Source organism: Somniosus microcephalus, chromosome 23, assembly GCF_052327205.1.
Source record: "Somniosus microcephalus isolate GS21.2 chromosome 23, FLI_Smic_1.0, whole genome shotgun sequence".
Lineage (NCBI taxonomy): Eukaryota > Metazoa > Chordata > Chondrichthyes > Squaliformes > Somniosidae > Somniosus > Somniosus microcephalus.
In genome coordinates, this window is record NC_141009.1 from 3,846,045 (window position 1) to 3,858,226 (window position 12,182).

General features: G+C 53.2%; 1 protein-coding gene across 1 annotated transcript; it reads left to right on the forward strand.

Annotated features, from left to right (window-relative positions):
• The first annotated feature begins 1,759 nt into the window (after nt 1-1,759).
• On the forward strand, nt 1,760-11,595 carry LOC147101566 (neurogenic locus notch homolog protein 1-like). The gene is made up of 3 exons (XM_085965229.1): nt 1,760-2,025; nt 7,583-7,680; nt 8,163-11,595. Exons 1-3 carry the CDS (start codon nt 1,842-1,844, stop codon nt 9,525-9,527), a joined length of 1,647 nt encoding a protein of 548 aa, XP_085821355.1. The 5' UTR covers nt 1,760-1,841; the 3' UTR covers nt 9,528-11,595.
• Nucleotides 11,596-12,182: the final 587 nt, after the last annotated feature.

Genomic DNA, 12,182 nt, shown 5'->3' on the forward strand with positions numbered 1-12,182 from the left:
GAAAGCTTACTCTCATACTCTATTTTCCCCCTCTTAATTAATCCCTTTGTCCTCCTTTGTTGAATCCTAAACAGCTCCCAATCCTCAGGTTTCCTGCTTTTTCTGGCCAATTTATATGTCCTCTCCTTGGATCTTATGCTATCCCTAATTTCCCTTGTTAGCCACGGTTGAGTCACCTTTTTTGTTTTATTTTTATGCCAAACTGGGATGAACAAATTCTGTAGTTCATCCATGCAATCTTTGAATGTTTGCCATTGCCTATCCACTGTCAACCCTTTGAGTGACATTCCCCAATTAATCCTACCCAACTCGCGCCTCATACCATCATAGTTTCCTTTATTTAAATTTAGGACCTTAGTCTCTGAGTCACCTACTTCACTCTCGATCTTAATGAAGAATTCTATCATATTATGATCGCTCCGACCCAAGCGGCCTCGTATAACAAGATTGCTAATTAATCATTTCTCATTACATAATACCCAGTCTAAGATGGCCTGATCTCTAGTTGGTTCCTCGACATATTGGTCCAGGAAACCATCCCGTAAACACTCCAGGAATTCCTCCTCCACAGTATTGTTACTAATTTGGTTAGCCCAATCTATATGTAGATTAAAGTCACCCATGATAACTGCTGTGCCCTTATTGCACACTTCTCTAATTTCCCTTTTAATGCCATCCCCAACCTCCACATTACTGTTTGGAGGTCTATATACCACTCCCACTAACGTTTTCTGCCCCTTGGTATTTCTCAGTTCTACCCATACAGATTCCACATCATCAGAGCTAATATACTTCCTTACAATTGTGTTAATCCCCTCTTTAACCAGCAATGCTACCCCACCTCCTTTTTTTTGCCTATTTTTCCTGAATATTGAATACCCCTGGATGTTGAGTTCCCAGCCTTGGCCACCCTGGAGCCATGTTTCCGTAATCCCAATCGTATCATATTCGTTTACCTCTATTTGCGCAGCTAATTCATCCACCTTATTACGAATGCTACTCGCATTAAGACACAAAGCCTTCAGGCTTGTTCCTTTAACGCTCTTAGACCTTTTAGAATTATTATTTACTGTGGCCATGTTTGATTTAAACCCTTGATTTCTCTGACTGCCACCTTTGTTTTTCTCCTTCCTGTCTTTTGCTTCTATCGTTGTTTCCCTTTCCTCTGTCTCCCTGCTCAGGTTCCCAACCCCCTGCCATTTTAGTTTAAACCCTCCCCCAGAGCACTAGCAAACACTCCCCCTAGGACATCGGTCCCGGTCCTGCCCAGGTGCAAACCGTTTGGTTTGAACTGATCCCACCTCCCCCAGAACCGGTTCCAATGTCCCAGGAATTTGAATCCCTCCCCCTTGCACCACTCCTCTAGCCACGTATTCATCTGAAATATCCTTCTATTTCCACTCTGACTAGCACGTGGCACTGGTAGCAATCCTGAGATTACTACCTTTGCGGTCCTATTTTTTAATTTACCTCCTAACTCCCTATATTCAGCTTTTAGGACCTCATCCCATTTTTTACCTATATCGTTGGTGCCTATATGCACCACGACAACTGGCTGTTCACCCTCCCCTTCCAAAATGTTCTGCAGCCGCTCTGAGACATCCTTGACCCTTGCACCAGGGAGGCAACACACCATCCTGGAGTCTCGTTTGCGGCCACAGAAACGCCTATCTAGTCCCCTTACAACAGAATCCCCTATTAGTATAGCTCTCCCCCTCTTTTTCCCCCCGTCCTGTGGCTGGTGGATGGAGTTAAGAGACAGATCAGCCATGATCCAATTGAATGGAGGAACAGGCTCGAGAGGCTGAATGGCCTCCTCCTGATCCCGCGCTCATTGTGCCATGTTCCTGATCCGTGTTTTATTGTCTCCCCGGCAGATCCTGATCCGGAACCGAGCGACGGATTTGGACGCGCGGATGCATGACGGGACCACGCCGCTGATCCTGGCTGCACGCCTGGCGGTGGAGGGAATGGTCGAGGAGCTGGTCAACTGCCACGCCGACGTCAATGCCGTGGATGACTTCGGTACGAGACTCGCCGCTCTCGCCACCGAACCGTCACCGGGGGTAACGGGGGTGCAGGAAGCAAGGCGGAGTGAGCGGGGCCCGGGGAGGGGTCTCTGATTGGAGGCGGTCAGAGGGCGGGGCCCAGGAAAGGGGTCTCTACACTGTCCCAATCAAACACTCCCAGGGCAGGTACAGCACGGGTTAGATACAGAGTAAAGCTCCCTCTACACTGTCCCAATCAAACACTCCCAGGGCAGGTACAGCACGGGTTAGATACAGAGTAAAGCTCCCTCTACACTGTCCCATCAAACACTCCCAGGGCAGGTACAGCACGGGTTAGATACAGAGTAAAGCTCCCTCTACACTGTCCCATCAAACACTCCCAGGGCAGGTACAGCATGGGTTAGATACAGAGTAAAGCTCCCTCTACACTGTCCCCATCAAACACTCCCAGTGCAGGTACAGCACGGGTTAGATACAGAGTAAAGCCCCCTCTACACTGTCCCAATCAAACACTCCCAGGGCAGGTACAGCACGGGTTAGATACAGAGTAAAGCTCCCTCTGCACTGTCCCATCAAACACCCCCAGGGCAGGTACAGCATGGGTTAGATACAGAGTAAACTCCCTCTACACTGTCCCATCAAACACTCCCCGGGCAGGTACAGTATGGGTTAGATACAGAGTAAAGCTCCCTCTACACTGTCTCATCAAACACTCCCAGGGCAGCTACAGCACGGGTTAGATACAGAGTAAAGCTCCCTCTACACTGTCCCCATCAAACGCTCCCAGGGCAGGTACAACACGGGTTAGATACAGAGTAAAGCTCCCTCTACACTGTCCCAATCAAACACTCCCAGGGCAGGTACAGCACGGGTTAGATACAGAGTAAAGCTCCCTCTACACTGTCCCATCAAACACCCCCAGGGCAGGTACAGCATGGGTTAGATACAGAGTAAAGCTCCCTCTACACTGTCCCATCAAACACTCCCAGGACAGGTACAGCACGGGTTAGACACAGAGTAAAGCTCCCTCTACACTGTCCCATCAAACACTCCCAGGGTAGGTACAGCATGGGTTAGATACAGAGTAAAGCTGTGATGCGCTATCAATTACTCAAAAGACTGAGGTTAAGCGAGTAACTAACAGGCTTTTATTAACAAGAGAATGAAGGTGTGCCTCGAGTGGTCGACCAGTCCAGAATACAGAGGGACTGTGGAGCAGTCACCTTTATACCTGGATTCGTGGGAGGAGTCAGCCGAGGCATGTACAGACATGTACACAGTGGAATACAAACAGTGGTTTACCACATTCACCCCTTGTTTAAAAATGAGTCCGGCGGGGTGAAGTGTATTAAAAGTTTGTGTATTGGAGTCTCTCCGGAGGTCTTGTCTGCCGCTGTGATCGACGTGGCGACGGCAGGGGTAGTGAAGCTTCCGGCGTCGAGTCCCGCGTAGGCTGGGGCACTGGTGTGTAGTCCTCGTGGGTGTCGAGCGGGTCGCGGGGCCCAGGCGTGCCGTCTGCTGGGGTTGGATATTGGATCATGGGGGGGGGTGGTAGTGGGTAGTGGGTTACTGGGGCCCCCGAGGGTGCGAGGTCTCGTATGGAGACTGTGTCCTCCCGCCCGTCCGGGTACGCAATGTAAGCGTACTGGGGGTTGGCGTGGAGGAGGTTGACCCTCTCGACCAGGGGGTCCGTTTTATGGGTCCTCACGTGTCTTCTCAGTAGGACCGGCCCTGGGGACGTCAGCCATGGCGGTAGCGATGTCCCTGATGTGGACTTCCTTGGGAAGACAAACATTTTCTCATGAGGGGCGGTGTTAGTGGCAGTGCAGAGCAGTGACCGAATAGAGTGGAGCGCATCGGGGAGCACATCCTGCCAGCGGGAGGTCGGAAGGCCCCTAGACTTTAAGGCTAGCAGGGCGGCCTTCCAAACTGTCGCATTCTCCCTTTCCACCTGTCCGTTCCCCCGGGGGTTGTAACTGGTGGTCCTGCTTGTGGCAATACCCCTAGCGAGCAGGTACTGGCGGAGTTCGTCGCTCATAAACGATGAGCCCCGGTCGCTATGGATATAGCTGGGGAAACCGAACAGGGTGAAGAGGTCGTTTAGACATTTAATGACCGTGGCACTGGTCATGTCCGGGCAGGGGATGGCGAACGGGAAACGGGAGTACTCATCAATAATGTTGAGGAAGTACACATTACGGTCGGAGGAGGGGAGAGGCCCTTTAAAATCAACGCTCAGGCGCTCGAAGGGGCGAGTGGCTTTTATCAGGTGAGCCCTGTCTGGTCTATAAAAGTGCGGTTTGCACTCAGCGCAGACTTGGCAGTTCCTGGTCATGGTCCTGACCTCCTCAATGGAGTAAGGCAGGTTGCGGGCCTTGATGAAGTGGAAGAACCTGGTGACCCCCGGGTGGCAGAGGTCATTGTGGAGGGCCCGCAGTCTATCGATCTGCGCGCTGGCGCAGGTGCCACGCGATAGAGCATCCGGGGGTTCATTGAGCTTCCCGGGCCGGTACAAGATCTCGTAATTGTAGGTGGAAAGTTCGATTCTCCACCTCAAGATCTTGTCGTTTTTGATTTTGCCCCTCTGCTTGTTGTTAAACATAAAAGCAACTGAACGCTGGTCAGTGAGCAGGGTAAATCGTCTTCCGGCCAGGTAGTGCCTCCAATGACGCACAGCCTCCACAATAGCCTGGGCCTCCTTCTCAACAGCGGAGTGTCTGGTCTCCGGGCCCTGGAGGGTTCGTGAAAAGAAGGCCACGGGTCTCCCCGCCTGATTAAGGGTAGCGGCCAGGGCAAAGTCGGACGCGTCGCTTTCCACCTGGAAGGGGATGGATTCGTCCACTGCGTGCATGGTGGCTTTGGCAATGTCTTCCTTGATACGGTGGAAGGCTAAGCGGGCCTCTGCCGTTAAGGGAAAAGAGGTGGACTTGATCAGCGGACGGGCCTTGTCCGCATAGTAGGGGACCCACTGGGCGTAATAGGAGAAAAACCCTAGGCACCTCTTCAGGGCCTTGAGGCAGTGGGAGTTCCATAAGGGGACGCATCCGGTCGGGGTCGGGACCGAAGACTCCGTGTTCCACAACACAGCCAAGGATGGTGAGGCGGGTTGTGCGGAATATGCACTTCTCCTTGTTATACGTCAGGTTCAGGAGTTGGGCGGTGCAGAGGAATTTTTCGAGGTTTGCGTCATGGTCCTGCAAGTCATGGCCGCAGATGGTCACATTGTCCAGATATGGGAAAGTGGCCTGCAACGCATTTTGATCGACCATCCGGTCCATCTCCCTTTGGAAGACGGAGACCCCGTTGGTGACGCCAAAGGGAACCCTAAGGAAGTGATAGAGGCGGCCGTTTGCCTCAAAGGCAGTATACTGGCGGTCCTCAGGGCGGATAGGGAGCTGGTGGTACGCTGATTTCAGGTCAATGGTCAAGAAGACGCGGTACTGCGCGATCTGGTTGACCATATCAGCTATGCGGGGGAGTGGGTAAGCGTCCAGCAGGGTGTAGCGATTTATTGTCTGGCTGTAGTCGATGACCAGGCGCTGCTTCTCGCCGGTCTTAACGACCACAACCTGGGCTCGCCAGGGGCTGGTGCTGCCCTCAATAATCCCTTCTTTCAGGAGCCGCTCCACTTCGGTTTTAATGAAAACCCTGTCCCCGGCACTGTATCGCCTGCTCTTTGTGGCGATGGGCTTACAGTCGGGGGTGAGGTTAGCAAACAGTGGGGGGGTGGTGACTCTGAGTGTGGAGAGGTTGCACCTGGTGCGCGGCGGGCAATTTGGAAGCTGCTGGCTGCGGACTGTGAGTGGGGGGAGGGGTCCACCGTACGCCATCGTAACACTTTTAAGGTGGCACTGAAAATCTAACCCCAGTAGGACGGCAGCGCTGAGGTGGGGCAGGACCAGAAATTTAAAATTATCATACACAGTCCCGTCTACTAAGAGTGTCACCACGCAGTAGCCGCCAATGTCCGCCGACTGGGACTCGGAGGCCATAGAAATCCGCTGGTGCGCAGGCAGGACTGGGAGAGAGCAACGCCGCACCGTGTCGGGGTGGATGAAGCTCTCCGTGCTCCCAGAGTCAAAAAGGCAGATTGTTTCATGACCATTTACCTTAATGTCCATTGTGGACCGGGCCAGTTGGTGCGGTCTCGCTTGGTCCAGCGTAACGGAGGCCAGCGTAGGGGTCGGTGTGTCGTTGCGGGTATCAGATGAGGCGGTGTTGGGGGCCAAGATGGCGGCATCCATGATCCCCATGTGGCTGGAGGCGTCCAAAATGGCTGCTGTTCCGGTGGTTCGCACATGGCTGGGGAGGCCCAAGATGGCGGCCCGCACGGCCCACACGCGGCGCTGCTGGGGTTCGGGGTGGCTTTGGCCCTGCAGACGCTGGCGTAGTGTCCCTTCTTCCCGCAGCCCGAGCAGATCGCATTTTTCGCCGGGCAGCGTGCTCTGGGGTGTTTGGCCTGGCCACAGAAGTAGCATTTCTGGCCTTGGGACACTGCTGCAGTAGTTGGGCCGTTGCTGGGATGTGGCTGGGGTGGCACGGCGCTATGAGACGGTCCTACCGTGTCCCAGGCTGTCGTTCCCCGCGGTGTCCACGGTGCAGAGGAGTAGGCATCCATGCCCCGGTAGGCTGCGTCCAATGATAGTGCGAGTTCAGAGGCCTTGTTGAGGTCGAGGTCACTCTGCTCCAACAGTCGCTGTCGGGTGTAATTGGACCTGTGGCCCGCCACAAAAGCGTCCCGGATAAGTTCCTCTGTGTACACGGCGGCCTTTACATCCTTACAACCACAGGCCCGGCCAAGCACAGACAGTGCCTGAAGGTATTCCTCGGTCGATTCCCCAGGTTGTTGTTTACGACTCCCCAGGAGGTGCCTGGCGTACACCTCGTTCACTGGGCGCGTGTACTGGTCCTTGAGGAGCTTGAGAGCAGCCGTGTACGAGGTCGCGTCCTGGATGACCGAGTACGCTCGGTGGTTCACTTTGGAGATCAGGACATCCAGTTTGTCCTCATCCGATTTGACCGTTGCAGCGGAGGCGATCAGGAATTTTTCAAAGCACTTAAGCCAGTGAGCAAACTTGGTGGATGCGTCCGCCTCCCGATGGTCTAAGTCCAGGCATGCTGGTGTGAGGATCTTCTCCGTTATAAAAAATCTTGTTAATAAAATTGATGCGCTATCAATTACTCAAAAGACTGAGGTTAAGCGAGTAACTAACAGGCTTTTATTAACAAGAGAATGAAGGTGTGCCTCGAGTGGTCGACCAGTCCAGAATACAGAGGGACTGTGGAGCAGTCACCTTTATACCTGGACTCGTGGGAGGAGTCAGCCGAGGCATGTACAGACATGTACACAGTGGAATACAAACAGTGGTTTACCACAAAGGCTCAGGGGTTACTGATTGGAGGAGAAGGGTCAGGGGTCACTGATTGGAGGAGAAGGGTCAGGGGTCACTGATTGGAGGAGAAGGGTCAGGGGTTGCTGATTGGATCTCGCTGGTCGGGTCGGGAGTCATTGATTGAACCCCGGGATTGAGCCCAGGTCCGCTGGCACTGACGGGCTGTGTTTCCGTTCCCAGGGAAGTCGGCCCTGCACTGGGCAGCCGCTGTCAACAATGTGGAGGCTACGATGGTCCTGCTGAAAAATGGAGCGAACAAGGACATGCAGGACAACAAGGTGAGGAGACCGGAGCTATACCGACCTGGGGGGTGGGGGGTCAGCGAGGCTGCGTTGGTATGGAGATTTATTTCCTGCTCGGTAACCAGAGGACACAGATTAAAGGTAATCAGCAAAAGAACCAGAGGGGAGATGAGAATGTTTTTCCGCAGCGAGTTGTTGTGATCTGGAACGCGCTGCCTGAAAGGGCGGTGGAAGCGGATTCAATAGTAACTTTCAAAAGGGAATTGGATAAATAGTTGAAGGCAGAAAATATGCAGGCTACAGGGAGAGAGCAGGGGGTAGTGGGATTAATTGGAGAGCTCTTTCAAAGAGCTGGCACAGGCATGATGGGCTGAATGGCCTCCTGTGCTGTGAGATTCGATGTCATGCGCGGTTTCCCGGTGGTTTTTAATGTATCTGATGATCTAAGGTCTTGTCTTGTTGACCCTGGTTGACCCTGGCTGACCTCTGTCACCCCCTCCTTTTCTGTCTGCTCTCAGGAGGAGACCCCGCTGTTCCTGGCGGCGCGGGAAGGGAGTTACGAGACCGGCAAGCTCCTGCTCGAGCACTTTGCGAACCGCGAGATCACGGACCACATGGACCGGCTCCCCCGCGACATCGCCCAGGACCGCATGCACCATGACATCGTCAGGCTGCTGGACGAGTACAACCTGGTGAGGAGCCCCCAGGTGCAGATGGGGGGCAACGCCACCACCCTCTCTCCGCCCATCTGCTCGCCCAGCGGCTACATGGGCAACCTCAAGACGTCCGGCCACGGCAAGAAATCTCGGAAGAGCGGCGCCAAGGGAGGCAACAGCAAGGACTCCAAAGAGTCCAAGGCGAAGAGGAAGAAGTCCCAGGACGGGAAGGGCAGCCTGTTGGACAGCTCGGCGGTCCTGTCTCCCGTCGATTCCATGGAGTCCAACCACACCTACCTCTCGGACGTGGCCTCGCCCCCTCTCTTGACGTCGCCATTCCAACAGTCGCCCTCCATCCAGCTTAACCATTTGCAAGGGCTCGCCAAGGAGGGACACCTGAAGCTGAGCCACCTGGGCATGGGTGGCAAGCAGGAGCTGGCCCTGAGTGGGAACAACAGGATGGTCTTCGAATCGGTAGCTCCTCGCCTCTCTCATCTCCCCAACTCCAACGGGCAGCCTCTGGGCAAGGCTTCAATGGGCATGAACCTGGGAGGGGCTGGGGCCATGGGCGGTCAGTGCGATTGGCTGGCTCGGATGCAGGTCGGAATGGTCCAGAACCCGTACAACCCCATGAGGAACCCAGTCCAGCAGAACCAGCACGGGATGATGACCTCTTTGCACAGTGGGCTCCCCAACACCACCTTGTCTCAGATCGTAAGCTACCAAGCCCTGGGCAACACCACCGGGCTGCCGCAGTCGCATCTGATGCAGCAGCAACCGCAGGGCATGCAACCGCAGGGCTTGCAACCGCTCAACGCCATGCCCAACAGCAACAGTCACTCCATGGGCCAAAGCTACTGTGGTGGTGATTCGAGGCAGACCGACTTGCCCCCATTGGGAGGTAGCAGCCTCCCTATCCACATGATTCCAGCTCAGGAGACCCAGCTCCTCCAGACCTCGCTGCCAACCTCCATGAGCCAGTCGATGGCTACCACCCAGTTCCTGACTCCCCCCTCGCAGCATGGCTACTCCTCCATGGACAACACACCCAACCACCAGCTCCAGCTGGCCGACCACCCCTTCCTGACCCCCTCTCCCGAATCGCCCGACCAGTGGTCCAGTTCCTCGCCCCATTCCAACATGTCCGACTGGTCTGAAGGCATCTCCAGTCCCCCAACCAGCATGCACTCCCAAATGGGACATCTCTCCGACCAGGTCTTCAAGTGAAAACCATCCCCTCCCTTTGCCCAAACCCAACCCCCACACATCCGCCCCCCCACCCCCCTCCCCCAAACCCACCCCACCCCATCCCCGGGTTCAGGCAGCTCAGTGACACCGAAGGGAACGGCCGATGCTTCTGACGGGACAGCGGGAGACCCTTCGATTGGACTTTAAGGAACAGTCGCTCGAGTTTCGGTTCGATGTCGGGTTTCAGACGAATGAGGAGGAGGCGGAGTTCTGTTCTGTGTTTCGGTTTAATTTATTTATGTACTTTTCGTTTTTACTGCGTTTTTTAATTTTATTTAATACGTCGCTCGTGTTTGAGAAGTTGGCTGGTTATCGGACGGAGGCCGATTCTCCATCACAAACCCGGGCAGTTAGAGACTGCGTAGCTTTTATAGAAACCTCACACTTTTTTTTTAAAAAGAAAAAATATCTAGCTGGTTTTTGTGTCGATGGATTTTTAGCCGACTGATTTGTTGCTAATAATTAAAGTATAAAAATAGTGTGACTTATATATTTATGTATGAGTTTGGAATCTTCTACAGAAAGGAGTAAAAATGAACCTGTGTAAAGGTTGTGTATGTGTGAGTACACACTCACTCGCACACACACTCACTCATACACTCACTCATACACACACACACACTCGTACACACACACTCACTCACACACACTCGTACACACTCACTCACACACACACACTCACTCGCACACACACTCACTCATACACACACACACACACACTCGTACACACACACTCACTCACACACACACTCACTCACTCGCACACTCACAGATTCACACTCGCACACACTCACAGATTCACACTCGCACACACACACAACTCACAATCTGTCTCTCTCTCTCTCACACACACACAACTCACAATCTGTCTCTCTCTCTCACACACACACACACACAACTCACAATCTGTCTCTCTCTCTCACACACACACACACACAACTCACAATCTGTCTCTCTCTCTCACACACACACACACACATACATTGACACCCAGGGGTGCTGTGAGGGGCCGAGTGTTCCAGTCAGACATTCGATGGCATGAATTCCAGAGGATTGTCTGTATCTCGACCAGTCGCAGCAAACTGAACACTGAAAACATTGCAGTGTCTTTGTGCGAGTGAAGTTTTCAGTATTATTGTGGGGCCGTCCTGTTAATATTTTCTGCAGATTCTGATCTCACTCTTGTGATCTCGGCCCCTGAAATCGAATCCAGGAAAGTCAGCACTGGCGGTCTAAAGGTTACCAGGAGAGTCACCTTTCAGTTCTGTATTTTGTAACCAACTTGTGCAGAAGTTTGTTTATCCGATCTATTTCAATAATGACACTAGGTTTTTAAAAAAATTGGCGTTGAAGTTATTCTAAGCGGGAGGGAGATGCGAGGAGAGGAACAGAGAGTTAACGGTGTCGTGAGCTAGCGGGCGAGTTCCACACCCACTTTTATTCTTCTCTCCCACCGCCACCCCCGGTGGGATTTCCCCCCGCTCCCTTCGACCGCCTCTCGAAATTGTAATTGCACGACCTCACGCTGCGATAGGCCAAATCTGCCGGTATCGGCAGGAGTACGTGTCACAGCGAGATTATTTAAAAGGGGACGGGGGAACTGTCCTGATTCCCAAGGAGGCGACAGGCCACAAGTGCGGCTTTACACTCGATCTGTCGAAGTGTGGCGGAACAGTAAAGAGGGGGCGCTGAGTGCCCCCCCCAACCCCCGCCCCGATTAGAAAGGTAGAGGTTGCCTTTAAAAGGAGATTGTGTAAAAGGATTATTCCACTGTTCAAGTGAGAGCGCCATTTCTGTAAACGGTGTAAATAAACGGTGTTTAATAAAAGATTTTGTTTCAGAAATCTGTATGATGTAAGCGAAACGTTTAAACGTGTCCCGGCGGTGTTTTATAGACTCCAAACAACCCGTGTAAAACCCTTCTGGCATTATAACCTAACTGCCAGCCAGAGGGGCCTAGTTTGAAAATCTGGTGTATTTTCTGTTAACTGCTTTTTGTAAACCGTTCTTGTAACAATAAAACTGTGCCAAGGGCATCTAGATCTGATGAACAGCCTGCCACTCTTCATTTCTTAAATCTTTCCATGTTTGGGCTCCAGTTCCTGAGTCTTTCTGGTCCAGTTCCCTCCCTCCAGGGCCTCAGCTAACTGAATGACAACAACTCCCATTTATACAGCGCCTGTAACATAGTAAAACATCCCAAGACGCTTCACAGGAGCGATTATAAGACAAAATTTAACACCGAGCCACATAAGGAGATATTAGGGCAGGTGACCAAAAGCTCGGTCAAAGAGGTCGGTTTTAAGGAGCGTCTTAAAGGAGGAGAGAGAGGCGGCGAGGTTTAGGGAGGGAATTCCAGAGCTCGGGGCCCAAGCGGCTGAAGGCACGGCCACCAATGGTGGAGCGATGGAAATCGGGGATGCGCAAGAGGCCAGAATTAGAGGAGCGCAGAGATCTCGGGGGGTTGTGGGGCTGGAGGAGGTTACAGAGATAGGGAGGGGCAAGGCCATGGAGGGATTTGAAAACAAGGATGAGAATTTTAAAATTGAGGTGTTGCCGGACCGGGAGCCAATGTAGGTCAGTGAGCACAGGGGGTGATGGGTGAACGGGACTGGGTGTGAGTTAGGACACGGG

Bases quoted from the DNA above. Each gene is read 5' to 3' on its own strand.
- LOC147101566 (XM_085965229.1), top strand. From the start codon at position 1,842: ATGTTCCTGATCCGTGTTTTATTGTCTCCCCGGCAGATCCTGATCCGG. The intron at 2,026-7,582 runs GTACGAGACTCG...TTCCGTTCCCAG, and splicing joins CAATGCCGTGGATGACTTCG to GGAAGTCGGCCCTGCACTGG. The intron at 7,681-8,162 runs GTGAGGAGACCG...GTCTGCTCTCAG, and splicing joins AGGACATGCAGGACAACAAG to GAGGAGACCCCGCTGTTCCT.